Source organism: Palaemon carinicauda, chromosome 18, assembly GCF_036898095.1.
Source record: "Palaemon carinicauda isolate YSFRI2023 chromosome 18, ASM3689809v2, whole genome shotgun sequence".
NCBI lineage: Eukaryota > Metazoa > Arthropoda > Malacostraca > Decapoda > Palaemonidae > Palaemon > Palaemon carinicauda.
In genome coordinates, this window is record NC_090742.1 from 51,868,347 (window position 1) to 51,885,356 (window position 17,010).

Genomic DNA, 17,010 nt, shown 5'->3' on the forward strand with positions numbered 1-17,010 from the left:
ACATAACAACTTTCAGAAATTGAAAATCGTTTTATTGCTTCTATGTATGCGTAAACATGTCGTACATACTCCCCAGAAGTTTCAGCCAATTATTTTTAAAAATAACGAAGATATAGAGGTTTTTAAATGATGACGTCATCTTTACTGTGTCGTCTGCATGACTGAGTTTGACAAAATCGTCTTTGTGTGTTAATTTTGCTTATCTATAGCGATTTTTCATTTATATTTCGAGCTATCGTACGTCTGGCAGAAATGGAAGGCATTGGTAGAGTGTAGATGAACGAAATCTACTCTTACAATAACAGAAGCCAAAGTTGCCAAAGATGTATAGAAGTTATAATGTATGCGTTTGTTTACTTGAAGTTCGTATGTACATTGTGTTTCCACAACGCCTTCGGGAACATTATAGCAAGGCCAATGTTACCTAAGGTTGTAGAAAGAACAAATAGTCAATCATTTTTCCAAACAATGAAAATATAGCAGTCTTTAAATGATGACGTCATCCTTATGGCGTCGTCTGTATGACTGAGTTTGACAGGTGCGCAGTTCTCTCTCTCTCTCTCTCTCTCTCTCTCTCTCTCTCTCTCTCTCGAATTATTTATCACTGCCATTTATACAAATACTTTTATTCTCTCTCTCTCTCTCTCTCTCTCTCTCTCTCTCTCTCTCTCTCTCTCTCTCTCTCTCTCTCTCTCTCTCTCTCTCTCTCTCTCTCTCTCTCTCAAATTATTTAACCCTGGATAGGTACGCTCCTCGGACACCCCTTTAAGGGTATACTCGGACGCGAACGACCCCGACGCCAAAAAAAATTCTTGAAAAATCAGATTTTGCAGTAACCTCCTTTTTTCTTTTGCCAAAAAAAACTTCAATGAATGCTTAAAACAACTGTATAGATAAATACTACTCATCTGCAGAAAAACTATTTATTATAAATATTTTAAAAAATTAAGTAGAAAAAAAAAGACCTGACATAAAAATTCATAAAAAAAAAGTTTATACATATTTACACAAATCCTTTTAGGAATTGATTCTTGAATGTTTAGGACACATCTTGATGTATTTTGGATGAAGTCAGACCCATGGAGGTGAAGATCTGAAATGAGAAAAAAAGGGTAACTTTTTTTGGCCGAAAAAATTTGTCCAAATTTCATGAATTTTTTTGGGTACCCAAATGAAATAGGAAGTGGCTAATTTTTTTAGGGAATAAACATATGTTATCCTAAAATAGAAATATGTAAAAAAATCTTCATTATTTTGTAAATTACATTTATATCAGGGGCCATATCTAAAGGTAATTTTTTGAGTACTTAGAAATTCCGTAAAAAAATACATATATTTAATATATAATATGATATTTATGCAGGTAAAAATATACCAAAATATCACAAATTCTATAGGGAACAAGAATATATATAGATAGGGCAGCTTACGCTTCGGATATGTCCACAAAATGGCCGCCAACCACACTGACTCAGACTCCCTAATCTGCCACTTGAAATGTAGGAAGGGTATGTCAATTTCAAGGTGTTATTTACTAATCTAATTATTATTGGATATGCATAAAAATTGTATGGTGGGTTGCTGGATAATTGTCGATTATTTTACGACTATAAAATTAAAATTCTGACCCAAAAAAATTTTTTTGAAGGGAAATAAAATCGAAAAAAAAAAATGTAAAACAATATTTTAGCTAAAAAAATTTGATGATATTCAATCAAAAAAAAAGTAAACAAAATTTTCCGACAAATAAACATCTAGAGGAATCATTACTCTGTGATAGTTCCTTAGTACGTAGTAATTTTGAAAGAAATGGGAAAAAACGAAAAAATGGCAATCACAGGAAAATCGAACACATACCTATATATACGCCATATCTGGCTAAAAAAAAGATAGGCATGGGTAGCCAGATCATCTAGAAACACTTTCCAACACTATAAAAATATAAGTTTTGCGACACTACTTGCCAATTCCTTACGGTAACATGACTAAGCAAAAAAATGCAAAACAAATAAAAAGGGGCACTCGCGGAAAAATGGCTAACATTCTAATATACGGCATTTCAGAAAAAAAAAAATTCAGCCACGTGCTAGGCAAACCATCAAGGCACATTTTCCGACAAATAAACATCTAAATGAATAATTACTCTGTGATAGTTCCTTAGTACGTAGTAATTTTGAAAGAAATGGGAAAAAACGAAAAAATGGCAATCACAGGAAAATCGAACACATACCTATATATACGCCATATCTGGCTAAAAAAAGAAGATAGGCATGGGTAGCCAGATCATCTAGAAACACTTTCCAACACTATAAAATTATAAGTTTTGCGACACTACTTGCCAATTCCTTACGGTAACATGACTAAGCAAAAAAATGCAAAACAAATAAAAAGGGGCACTCGTGGAAAAATGGCCATTCCAATATACGGCATTTCAGAAAAAAAAAAATTTCAGCCACGTGCTAGGCAAACCATCAAGGCATATTTTCCGACAAATAAACATATAAATGAAATATTACTCTGTGATAGTTCCTTAGTACGTAGTAATTTTGAAAGAAATGGGAAAAAACGAAAAAATGGCAATCACAGGAAAATCGAACACATACTTATATATACGCCATATCTGGCTAAAAAAAAAATAGGCATGGGTAGCCAGATCATCTAGAAACACTTTCCAACACTATAAAAATATAAGTTTTGCGACACTACTTGCCAATTCCTTACGGTAACATGACTAAGCAAAAAAATGCAAAACAAATAATAAGGGGCACTCGCGGAAAAATGCCCAACATTCTAATATACGGCATCTCAGATAAAAAAAAAAGACATGCACGTGTTAGCCCAACCATCAAGGCACACTTTCTAACACATAAACATGAAAAAAAAATCAATAATATACGGCAATTCCTTACTACGTAGTAAATTTTTACAAATATTGAAAAAAAACAGAAATTGGCAACTGCAGTTAAATACCCAATATACCAATAACTACGTCGTATCTGACAAAAAAAAAATCACGCATGGGTAGCCAGATCATCTAGACACACTTTCCAACACTAAAAAAGCAAAAGTTTTACGACACTATTTCGCAATATCTTACGGAAAAATGACTTGGCAAAAAAATGAAAAAGGGACACTCGCGGTAAAATGCCCGACATTCTAATATACGACATCTCAGATAAAAAAAAAAGACATGCACGTGTTAGCCCAACCATCAAGGCACACTTTCTAACACATAAACATGAAAAAAAAATGAATATACGGCAATTCCTTACTACGTAGTAATTTTTACAAATATTGAAAAAAAAACAGAAATTGGTAACCGCAGTTAAATACCCAATATACCAATAACTACGTCGTATCTGACAAAAACAAAGTCATGCATGTGTAGCCAGATCATCTAGACACACTTTCCAACACTAAACAAGCAAAAGTTTTACGACCCTATTTGGCAATATCTTACGGAAAAATGACTTGGCAAAAAAATGAAAAAAAATGAAAAAGGGGCACTCGCGGTAAAATGGTCCTCGTGGTGATGAACGACATTTTAACTAAAAAAAAAAACATGCACATGGTAGCCAAACAATCCACCAAGACTTTCCACAACTGATAACCTATACAAGTTGCACCATTCTACGACAATTTCATAATACGTAATAACTTTGATAATTATGCAAACTACCTTAGAAGGGTAAACTCGGACGCGAACGACCCCGACGCGTCTCAGAAATCGGGGAAGGAGTACAGCTACAGCAATGCACATCTGGACACTACTAGAGCGTGTAGGGGAGACACCTCCTGCAGGTCGATCACCCACAAATTCAGTCACGGGGGTGAGTCACGTGAGAAAAACCTGTTTTTTTTTTACGCTCGGGGTCGCAAACGACCCATCGTACCTATCCAGGATTAAAACTCCCATTTATACAAATACTATAATAACAATGTTCGACTCTCTCTCTCTCTCTCTCTCTCTCTCTCTCTCTCTCTCTCTCTCTCTCTCACATATATGTTTCGAAATCTCGTACCTCTGGCAGAAATGAAAGGCATTGGTAGAGGGTAGGTGAATGAAAACTACCAGCTACAAAAACATCACAAAGTTTCCAAAGACATATAGAAATTATAATGCATGTGTTTATTTACTAGAAGTTTGTATGTTGATTGTGCTTTCACAATGTCCTCTGGAATTTTATAGCAATGCCAATGTTATATAAGGTGATAGAAAGAACAAAAAGTAAGTGGAGAACAAGAAAACAGAAGCCAAAGATGTATAGAAGTTATAATGTATGAGTTTGTTTACTTGAAGTTCGTATGTACATTGTGTTTCCACAACGCCCTCGGGAACATTATAGCAAGGCCAATGTTACCTAAGGTTGTAGAAAGAACAAATAGTCAATCATTTTTCCAAACAATGAAAATAGCGGTCTTTAAATGATGACGTCATCCTTATGGCGTCGTCTGTATGACTGAGTTTGACAGATGCGTAGTTCTCTCTCTCTCTCTCTCTCTCTCTCTCTCTCTCTCTCTCTCTCTATCTCTCTCTCTCTCTCTCTCTCTCTCTCTCTCTCTCTCTCCTCTCCAATTATTAAAAACTCCCATTTATACAAATACTATAATAACAATGTTCAACTCTCTCTCTCTCTCTCTCTCTCTCTCTCTCTCTCTCTCTCTCTCTCTCTCTCTCTCTCTCTCTCTCTCTCCTCTCTCTCTTTTTTGAAATCTCGTACCTCTGGCAGAAATGAAAGGCATTGGTAGAGGGTAGGTGAATGAAAACTACCAGCTACGAAAAAATCACAATGTTTCCAAAGACATATAGAAATTATAATGCATGTGTTTATTTACTTGAAGTTCGTATGTTGATTGTGCTTTCACAACGTCCTCTGGAATTTTATAGCAATGCCAATGTTACATAAGATGATAGAAAGAACAAAAAGTAAGTGGAGAACAAGAAAAAAGAACCAAGAAAGAGGGAAACATGGATAAGAGTACAAAGCTGAAACCTGCTAACTAAAACACTGGCAACAATTAGAGATCGCTGCCAACTCATAACATAGGAATAGTAAACTGAGGGTTCAAATACCTCCTTTAGGGTGCATTTATGTAGGAATGAACAATAAAAGTTATCATAATAATATTATCTTGATTTCTTTTAGAAAAGAAGCGAAAGCTTGCTGCAAATCTTTGGGAGCTCATAACTCAAAAACATACTTATTCCCACTTAGGTACATTTTTCTCACTTATTTGTTGTTCGATATTAGAGAAAAAGATATCGTTGAAAAGAAGAATAAAAATCCCACAATTCTGTCAGACAAAATTTTGATTTTCGTTTTACATTTTTTTTCACGATTATTTTCCGTCTAGACGAGGAAAAAAAAATAAAAATTCATTAAAAAAAACAGAAAGGAAAATCAAAATTCTGTCTGACAGAATTGTTCGGTTGTTAGAGTAGTTTTTGTGGTATAAGTTTCAATACAATTGGTATTATAGTAGTGGGGAAAAATGTACCTAAATATTTTTTTTAAATCATGATTTTTGCTGAGGGTATTATATATGTCTAAAACATATATAGAAATTGTGTAATTTGGATCATTAGAAAAAAAATGGCGGACGGTCCCCTTAAATCTTGCTTTTTCATCTTGACTTTTCATCATTCTTTCTCTCTAGTCTCTTTAGAATAGACATATTATGTATTTATCATGACAACTAGCGTAAATGTGATACCTCTGTTATTATTGCAGTCAGTCAGATCTTTTTAGCCACTTTCACCAACACTCCTAGCTTCCATTCATCAGGTCTTGCCTCTTCACACCATATTCTACAAGATAATTTTGCGAGTATTCTGGGAGTCACCTCATTTTCACCCAATATCATCTCAGTATTTAATCCATCATATCCAGGAGCCTTCCATCTTTTGAGTTTTTTAATAATAGCTTCGACTTCAAACACACTGAATTCATTCATGGGCACATCAAGGTCTTCCATAGCTTCAGGTATATCACTCAAATTATTCCTGTCATATCCCTGTTCCTGACCTTACCAAAGTGTTCCATCCAACGTTGCTTTTCTTTATTTGCTGTCGTTATAACAGATCCATCTCTCTTTCTGCTAGGTATATGCTTCTTTCCTCCCATAGAGATTTCATTGATAATTACTGTAGTTTGGCCAAGGCACCAGCTGGTTGTTAAAATGCTACTGCTAGAGATTTATGGGGTCCTTTGACTGACCAGATATTACTACTGTAATATCAGATCACTCTCTGGTTATTTCTCATTTTACATTTGTCTACATATACGCTGCATAGTCTGGTTTATACTTTACACATTCTCCTCTTTCCTCATACACCTAACAACTCTATGACTACCAAAAAATTCTTCCTCTCTCAAGGGGTAACTGCTGCACTGAAATTATTCAGTGGCTACTTTCCACTTGGTAAGGGTAGAATAGAGATTTTTGGTATGGTGAGCAGCTTTTTTAAGAGAGGGACACTCCAAAATCAAACCATTGTTCTCTAGTTGTGGGTAGTGCCATAGCCTCTTGTCTGAGGCACACTATTTTATGTTTCCTTATTTCCTCTCCAACTGGGCTATTTTTGCTGTTGGAACCCTTGGGATATAGCATCCTGCTTTTCCAACTAGGGTTATATATAAGCAAGTAATAGTAATAATGATACAATTATAATAATAATACACCTTCATTTTCAAGTATATTTTAATTTTTGGGTCCTAATTCCTTGTGAGTTTCTGCAACCAAATTTTTAGCTAAGAATAACATTACATTTTTGGTCAACGGCAGTGAGGGACCCTCAACCCACAGAACAAATTGGGGATACACTTATTCACCACAATGGGAGTTGAATGGGCAGTTTTCTCAGCAGCTAGTCTTGACCAGCTCCTCTCACTAGTGTCAATAGGGGAGAGGCCAGAAAAGATCTTTGTTGGTGGTTGGACGACTCAAATCTGTTGTAAGGAGTTTAGCCTCCAGAGTTCCTTTTTCTTCACTGATGCATCCAGGAAAGGTTGGGGAGCACACCTCCTTCAGCACATGGTGTCGGGTCAGTGATCACCACCTGATCACCAGAGCCATATCATCGTGCTGGAGCTGAAAAGACAGCATTCCTGCCCCTTCAGCACTTTTGCCCCCTCTTTTCGGTTCACTCTCCCTCTTAATGAGAGAATGCCTTGATGAAGTCATTGAGCTTCAGCACGGCATTTCATTCCCGTGCTGAATCTTGGTGACGGGCAAGAGGGCTCTCGAACTTCGGGAAATTGCTCCCCCAGTTCGAATCTAAATTTCTCTCTTTCATCTTTTTCTTCTGCTTAATATTACTTCGACCTTCTCCTAATTTTATCAAATTTCCTTTCCTTCATCTTGCTGTCCTATCTCTATGATTATTATTTTTCTTAGTTATATATATATGTAGATGTATGCATATATATATATTTATTTATTTTATTTGTTCATTTATTTTTTTATCTATTTTTTTTTTCTATTTTATTTAAATGGCGTGGATATTTCCACATTCGTTATTACTGCCTGCTTAGATGAATGGGAGAAGGGATCACGGTTGGGAGGTATTCGCATTCAAAGCTATATATGAGAGTATTGGATGATCTCAGCCATCCCAAAGATGGTTTGGACCTTTTTGGCGGAACTACTCTCAAGGGTTGGGTCATCGGAATCCAGGGGGATCCAATCCTTGAGGTGGGACTCTTGGCTTTTGGCCGGAAGCCCATCATTACAGATATGGGGAGGATGATTCCATATTACTTTGGTCTCAGTCCTAACAGGCGGGTTTAGCTTACACCTGTGCCTCTATATCTGTTTTGATGCTATCCTTCGGGTAGGGTATGGAGTGGACCATCGGGGAAATATACTCTCATTGTGCCGATAGTGGCGAATGCAAATTTCCTTTCCAACGTATGATACTTTCTTATAATTCTCAAGCAGGTACCCCAACAAAACAACAAAAAACCTGAAAATCCCTCCCTTAAATATGGACCCTTCAAATACTGACTCCCCATCCCCTGGATTTGCTGACTCCCCCCCGGCACTGTTGACGACTTCTGCTACTGAAATTAAGGAAAACTCTGTTGACGACCTTCGAACTAAAAAGGACCACTCTACTGATGCTAAAAAATCTAGCAATTTGGGTAACACAGGGAAACTACGATTCCTTCATGTTTCCCAAATCCCATTAGAGACAAATTATGATGATATATATAGAGCATTTGAGTGCTATGGATTGATAAAGGAAATACGGATGCGACTTGGAGATGAAAAATGGGACTCTTGGATATCTTTTGAAAGTCATGATGAAGCGTTTAATGCCATAAGTAATATTAGTAGTATCAAAATTAACGAATTGAACATCATGGGAGCTCTTTGTGATAAGGTCCCAAAGGAATTGGATGTGTACAAACCTGCTGATTGGTTTGAAAAAGATAGAAATGTACCCATGCCTTCACAGAGAAAACCCAAACCACCTATGTGGCTCTTAGCTGAACCTAAAGGGATAATAGGGAATTATTTTAAGATATGTAAGTTTATCCAAAAAAAAGTAGGAACCATAGCACCTGGAGATATATCTCGTTTTGGGAAGAACAGTTATCTCATCCATGCCAAATCTTCGACTCAGTCTGCAATACTGTCTAACTTACAGACAGGCAGTGATGAAATTACATTGGAAATGAAACCTCATCTAAATTTTAGTTATGGAAGGGGAGTGGTCTTTAATAAGGACCTATACGAATTTACAGAGGAGGAGATACTTTCTATGTGTCCATTAAATGTATGGAAAGTGCATAAGGTTCCTGGAACTTCAATGATTATACTTACTTTCCAGGATGCTGATGTACCTTTCCATATTTTTATTGAAAATGAAAGGATTAAAGTTCGACCTTTCAAACAAAAGCCCCTGCAATGTTTTAATTGTTTTAAATTTGGACACCCGTCCAAAGTTTGCAAAAATGGAAAAATGTGTGGTATTTGCTCCAAAACTTATCATGGAGAATGTACACTTGAGGCCAGGTGTTCAAATTGCAATTTGAATCATAAATCAACTGATAGGATATGCGAACTGTATAAGTTGGAGGAAGCTGCCCTAAACAAATCAAGTTTAGAACACATAAGTGTGGGACATGCAAAAAGAATGTTGAATAAATCAACCAGCTATGCAAAGGCCTTAAAATCAAAGGTAAATTTACCACAGGAGACAGCAACCCCACCTAGCACTGCCAGTAATTCTAAGAAAAGAAATACAACCTCTGATGATAAAGTACTGCATGACAAAGTAATCGTATTGCCTTCTGAGGCTTTGCCACAGCGTATTAAAAATGGGTCATTGCCCATTTCTGTACAGCCTTCGTCCCCCATTACTAACATTAGTACTAACCTCTCCCAGGCCATGTCCTTGCCTGATTTGATGGAGATGCCACCTGACACTAAGTTACCAGGTGCACCTGTATTGGGGAAGGTGCAAAAACCTGGTAGCTCAAAACCTACTAATCGGAAAAGAGAGAGACCTCCATCTCTCTCACCCCCTTCCATAAGAAATATCAAAATTACGACGTCAAATAAATATGATGATTTGTCTGTTGATATTTCTGATCTGGAAGTCAATTTAAATAAATCGGAAATTCAAGTGGAGGTCCACCAACCTCCTCAACAACCAGATCAAAAAGACAAAAAGAAAATCATAAATTCTAAACCCAATCTATCAAGACCTTCTTTAATAAAACCACCTAAAAATAGTGTTAGATCAAAAACTGCTAATGGGAAGACTCCATCCAAGGGGTCTACCAAATTATAAACCATAGTTTTTTCCTCCATTTTGCAATGGAATTGTCAGGGTTTAAGGGCCAAATATGAAGAACTTAAGCTCCTTATTCATGAGCATTCCCCCATAATTATTTGTCTACAGGAGAGCAAACTTGATCATAATACCCCATGTCCTCGCGAATACATTAGTTATAGGACACCATATGATCACCAAGTGGGGAGCCATGGCGGAAGTCTCATATACGTTCGTCGAGATGTTCCCCAAGTTTCTCTGTCTATTCGTACACCTCTGCAGGCAGTGGTTGTACAGATCGACATAGGGCGAAAATATACAATTTGTTCTCTGTACTTGCCTCCAAATGATAACATTTTGTATGACAACTTAGTGGAGGTGATTCAACAACTCCCTCAACCTTTTCTTTTACTTGGAGATTTGAATGGTAGACATCCTTTGTGGGGTGATGTTTTAGCAAACACGAGGGGAAATATCATATCATCAATTGTGGAAAATGAAGATGTGGGACTCCTTAATACAGGAGAGCCCACACACTTTCATGTCCAGACAGGTACCTTGTCATGTATTGACCTAGCAATCGTAAGCTCTAATTGCCTAATAGACTTCGATTGGAGAACATTAGATGATTGGCATACTAGTGATCACGCACCAATCATTATAAACACCAACAATGGTCCACCTTTACAGGGATCGCCACGATGGAATCTTGACAAGGCGGACTGGGGTAAATTTCGTGAGCTAAGCGAAATTGAGGGGGATGCAGGACAAGTTGAAAATATCGATGATGCCATAGACTTACTGAATGGAACTCTCCATACAGCAGGAGTCAATTCAATTCCAAAAACAACAGGGTTATTCAAACGACGACCAGTCCCGTGGTGGTCTTCAGAACTAACTGCCCTGCACAGAGCCACAAGAAGATCTTTAACACGATGGCGTAGACGCAGAACTGATGAGAATTTAATTATGTACAAGAAATGTAGAGCACAGTTCCGTCGTGCCATGAAAGAAGCAAGGCGCCAGTCATGGATGTCTTTTGTTTCCTCCATTAACAGTAGAACACCACCATCTTCTGTGTGGAGGAAAGTAAAAAAGATAGCTGGCAAATTCACCCCCAACCCACCACCAGTGTTGAGGGTGAATGGCCAGTATGTAACTGAAGCAAAGGAAGTTAGCAATGCCCTGGCTAATCATTTTTCAAATGTATCCAGCAAGTGTGAAGGAGCCCCTGGTCACCAGTATAGGAGCGCTGAAGAAAAGAAAATTTTAAATTTTGCAACAAGAAGGGAAGAGTCGTATAATTCTCCTTTCACTGAAAGAGAATTTGATTCCGCACTTGCTCATTGCAACGATACAGCCCCTGGACCCGATGGAATTCCATATGCAATGATTAAACATGTACATTTTAATACAAAGCTATTTATTTTAAGTATTATTAATAGAATATGGCATGATCATAGTTACCCAAGTGTTTGGGAACTAGCCATTATTTTAGCCTTTTTAAAACCCGGTAAAGACAAGTTTTTAGCAGCAAACTATCGTCCTATTGCATTGACATCTTGTTTATGTAAAATCATGGAGAAGATGGTCAATGCAAGGCTGATATGGTACCTTGAAAAGAAAGGTATTTTATCACCGATTCAATGTGGATTCCGAAAAATGCACTCAACGACTGATGTGTTGATACGACTAGAGTCTTCTATTTGTGAAGCCTTTGCTTCCAAACAGCACCATGTTACAGTATTTTTTGACCTTGAAAAGGCATATGATACCACATGGAGATATGGTATACTTAAAACCATTCATGAATTGGGATTGAGAGGAGAGCTGCCACTATTTATTCAGGCATTTCTTTCACGTAGAGTTTTTCAAGTGAGAGTTGGGGAAACACTATCTGAGAGTAAGTGCCAGGAAGAAGGAGTTCCTCAGGGTAGTGTGCTGAGTGTAACCCTTTTTGCACTAGCAATTAATGGGATATCCAAAGCCATTCCCCAGGATGTTCTCTCAACATTATTTGTGGATGATCTCTCAATATCATTTGCTGGCGCTAGAATGGCAATGGTTGAGAGAAAAATCCAACACTCTATTGATAAAATTATCCAGTGGGCTGACATGAATGGATTTAAGTTCTCGACAAGTAAAACTACCGTTGTCCATTTTTGTCGTATCCGGGGAGTACATCCAGACCCGGATATATTCATTAAAGGTCAACGGATACCATGTGCAAGAGAAGCTAAATTTTTAGGTTTGATATTTGATTGTAGGCTGACATGGGTTTCTCACTTAAAAGCATTAAAAGCTAAATGTGTTGAAGCTCTGAATATCTTAAAAGTATTGTCCCATACATCGTGGGGGGCAGACCGCAATACTATTTTAAAATTATACAAGGCCTTGATTTTTTCCAAAATTAGTTATGGTTGTGAGGTATATTCTTCAGCCACCCCAAGCCGGTTAAAAATATTAGACTCGATACATCATGCAGGTATTAGATTGTCTACTGGAGCTTTTAAAACCTCGCCTATCCCAAGTCTCCTTGTTGATGCTGGAGAGTTACCTCTAGACCTATACCGAATGTCTTCCATTCTTCGGTATTGGTTTAGATTGCAAAGACTCCCTAACTCTCTCGCCTTTCAGACTGCAAGCCTTGTAAGACACGCATCATACTTTGAGTTGCACCCAAAATCTCCTCAACCTTATGGCTTTCGGGTGAAACGATTATTAAATAGTCTGGATTTAATTAGAAATAAGGTACTTCCATTCAAGGTATCACCAACGCCTCCATGGAAGTTACCAGAGATATCTTTTTGTAAATATTTTATTGGAGATAAGAAGAATATGTCAGACCTAGAAGCCAGGTCTCTTTTTAATGAACATGTTAGAGAACATAGAGGATCAACTTTTATCTATACTGATGGCTCCAAATCTGATGCTGGCGTTGGATTTGGAGTACATAGTAATGGTTTTAATTGTAGAGGTGCACTTCCTCTGACCGCTTCCATATTTACTGCCGAACTGTATGGCATATTAACCGCTATTGAGAAAATAGCGTTGGAGGAGGAGGGTAATTTTACAATTTTTAGTGATGCAAGGAGTGTCCTTCAAGCTATGGAAGTTTTTAATTCTAATAACCCTTTAGTTTTAAAGATTTTAGAATGGCTTTTCATAATTGGACGGAGAGGTATAACAGTTCAATTTTGTTGGGTTCCAGCACATGTAGGTGTGTCTGGGAATGAGAAGGCAGATTCACTGGCTAAGCAGGCTGCATCAGAGTTGCTGCCAAGAAGGTATCCCATTCCCTGTGATGATTTCTTACCTGACATCAAGAAATTGGTTTGCAATAAATGGCAACAGCAATGGGATAGTCAAGATGGCAATAAAATGCGAGAGATAACAAATGACATATCTCCTTGGAGGTATAATATGATGCCCCGAAAATGGGAGACGTCTCTTTGTCGTCTCCGTATTGGTCACACTCGGTTTACACACGAGTTTTTGCTGAAGGGCCAACACCAACCATATTGTGACGACTGTGTAGTACCTCTAACAGTAAGGCATTTGTTGACCGAATGCCCCAATTATAACAACTTGCGGAATAGATATTTGTTTGAGGCTCGAGGTGAGGGTGGCAGGTTCATCCTTGCCAAGATTCTTGGAAATGATGTGTCCTACCATGCAAGTGGCATTTTTAGATTTATTTCAGAAGCAGGTCTTCTGAAAAATATTTAACTTTTATTACATTCAACTTTTATGATTTTAATTGAATACTCTTTTATTTTTTATTTTATTTTATCTTTTATTTTTGTATACATAAATTAAATGTTACCGGCGTCAATGACCTCAGATGTCAGGATGCCTGAAAACTTTGAATCAATCAATCAATTTCGGTTCACTCAGTATTTTTGATGAGTGACAACACCATTATCGTGGCCTATATCAATAAGCAAGGAGGTACCGTGCCACTTTCGCTGTCAATTAGCAGTGGAAGTTTTAGAGTGGGCAGACCTTAACCCAATTGCTCTGAGAGCTAGTTTCATTCCCAGCAAGCAGAATGTAGTTGTGAACAAGTTGAACAGGACTCAAATAGTTGGTTCAGAATGGTCTTTGAGTCCTCGGATTGCAGTAGATATCCTGACTTTGCAGGGTTCACCCATAATAGACCTGTTCGCAATATTGCTGAACCACAAACTGCTGCCCAGTTCCAGACTCAAGGTCCTCATTTGAGGACTTGTTCAGCACCCGTGGGATGGTCCCGACACTTATGAGTTTTCGCCCTTTTGCCTCATCAGAAGCATCTTGAATTGAGTTCGAGTAACGCCCAACCACAATCTGACTCTTTTGGCCCTGAAATGGTCCAGAGTAGAGTTTTACCCGGACCTTCTACCTCTACTGATAGAGACTCCGAGGGTATTACCACCTCTTCCTGACCTGTTGTGCCAACCATATGCCTGGATCTTCCACGAAGCAGTGGTATCCCTTCAGCTTCATTCATATAGGTTATTCAGCATCTCTCAGATAAAGGCTTCATGCATGGACGTTATCCAGTATCTTCTCTCAGAGAAAGGCTTTTTGCACGAAGGTGTGCGAGAGATGTCTGCGGGTATCGATGTTCATCCTCCCCCGTGTATCAGGCCTCTTTCGGTCGTTGGTGTTGTTGGAAGGGTCTCTTTCCTCTTGGAGCCTATGTTCCGCTCATGGCCGACTATTTGCTTAATCTCTGCAAGGAGAAGCTCTGCTCTGTTTCAGCGGAAGAAGACTATTGCTCAGCCTTAGGCCAAGTCTTTCGACTCGAGGGAGTAGATCTTCTTCAGTGAAAATCTTGATGCTCATACAAAGTTTTAAATACTGTGCACCTGTCCTCCAATCGAAGTGAGACCTCCCCCATGAAATAAGGGACAGTCTTGTGCTCTTGAAGAGGGCATCTTATAAACTGCACTTTGGTTTCAGCAAAATGTATCGGTGAGCTCCACTGTCTTTTTTTCAAAATCACTCAAGGTGTTGAAGCCCGCAGGTTTCTTTTACCTTTGTCCCAGAGTTTGTTGCTAAAACCCAAAACCCAACGGTTCTGGATCCTAGCTTTTTCTAGCTTTTAACTTTCCATCTTTCCAGGTTGCTAGCCTTCATGAGGTTACCGATGGTCCTGATCAGTTGCCTTTGTCTTGCGAGAGCTCTGAGGCACGATCTCAAGCGAACTCAAGTAATCAGACCAATTTTGCAACACCTATTCATTATTACGGATAGGGTAAAGAGTAAAGATACAAAAACATCATTTCTCCTTGGTTACAGGAGGTCATTGACCATATCCGTTCACCTCCCTCTCCTTCCACAATGGGAAGGCCTCAAGTCAGAGCACATCAGATCAGAAGTGTTGGTACTTCACCAGCATTTAGAAAGAATATCTGTAATGCATGTTCTTCAGGTAGTGTTATGGAAATGTTAAACAATATCTATTGCTCATTACCTGCAGGTAGTGACCCGCAGGTACCTAGGCACTTTCTCTCTAGGGCCAGTTGTAGCAGCAAAGCAGGTAATATAGGTACCCCGGCGCCTCTCACAAGACCATTACTTCCGATAACATGTAAAGGTTACGAGTAAGTTTGGGAGGAAAGTAAAGAGAGGCTGGCCTCTTCTTTGCCTTTCAATCTAACCCTCTCTTGGGGTACAGCATCAAGTGCGTGGCCAGTTTGAATTGGATTTTGGTGCAGATAAGGCCCTACTTAGTTTGTTGTTCTATGCTTAAGTAGAGTCTTTTCCCAACACCTTCACGAGGGGGAGTGGAACATAACTAGGCAAACCCATGCATCATAATTAGGCCATTTGCAAAGAACATACACAAATCCATTAGGAACTTAGCTTAGTCTTATGACAGATTTTCTGCTTGAGAAAAACCCATGATACCAGAACCATATACCTTTTAGAAATTGTTTAACATCTGTTGCACAAGGTATCAAGGTCCTTAACTCGTCAGCATTTCCAGTGCAAGAGTTCTGAGTGTCTGGGATAAGTTTTCAGCCAGTTGAAACAGGGATTTCCTCCCACCTAAGGATGAATATGCTTTGTATGGGATGAGGGTTTATATACTTGTAGGAACAAATGACAAATTTGGAGGTATTTTTCCCTAACTATACAAACCCGAGTCCCTTACTCATACTTGGCCACCAGCACTAACCCCTAAATAAATTCCAACTGCCTCCCACCTATTTGGCCAACAACTAATTGTTTACACCTAGTTAAATCTTGTAAGTGCAGTATTCCAGCTTGTACTGTTATCAAACTCCTATGTAAAGGACTCAGTTTTGTATAGTTAGTGAAAAATACAAAATGCCTCTAAATTTGTCATATTTAGTATTTTGTTTTTATTGGATATTTTGGATATTTATGTACTTGAGTGAGAATAAGATTTCTGTTATTGTTTTATAATAACTTGCTTTTTAGAGAATTATATACATAAATATTTTTTCTTTGAATCTATTATTTGTTTTATTTCTTGAAATCTTTTTGACACTACCTGATGAAAAGTTCTGAAATTTCAGTGAAATTAGTTTGCGGCATGGCAGATTAAGTAGACAACAAACATTGCTAAAAATGAAGGAGCTACAAAAATCTATAGAAGGCTGGGAAGGCAAAGTCATCACTCAGTGCTGTAACGAATTTGTATTAGGTGAGTTGCTAGTTGATTATTGCTACTCATCATTAATTGTGGTGGCTCCATGAATGTTTTAGTTTCTATGTTATAGGCACATATTCCTATTTTCAAAGTCATTGATATGATGCCATTTTATTTTTGTTCATTACAAAAATTATCTGAAGGAAGAGCACTAAATTTTTCACCTGATGATTTTTTTTTGTTTATATATGCTGTATGGAAGGATCTTTAGAACTTCACTGTGTAACCACTTTCTGTATAACTGTTAATTTGTTAGCTGAGATCACTAATCTGAATAAAGCTACAATCATTAGTTGCGCAGCACGAGGGGTAAATTTTCCAAGGATTTAAGTACATCAAGCAACCTCTTGGCACCATAAGAAACTTGGCATTGATATTCTAGCTACCAATATTTCTAAATTGGTACGGATTCAGATTTCTTCAAAAGCTTAAATTTCACAACTTCCATAAGGGATCATGTTGCCAATTATATTCTAAAACTGTGGAACACTGCCCATCAAGAGTCCCTAAGCGCTCTTCAGGTAGGGGTAGTTACCCAACCCTACTAATATTATTATTA

General features: G+C 37.9%; 1 protein-coding gene across 1 annotated transcript in view; it reads left to right on the plus strand.

The window, feature by feature from the left end:
* LOC137657293 (son of sevenless homolog 2-like) overlaps positions 1 to 17,010 on the plus strand; it is a 454,104-nt gene that overhangs the window by 118,691 nt on the left and 318,403 nt on the right. Inside the window, 1 exon segment of the mRNA XM_068391627.1 lies at positions 16,318 to 16,445. Coding sequence (XP_068247728.1) covers positions 16,318 to 16,445 — 128 coding nt within the window.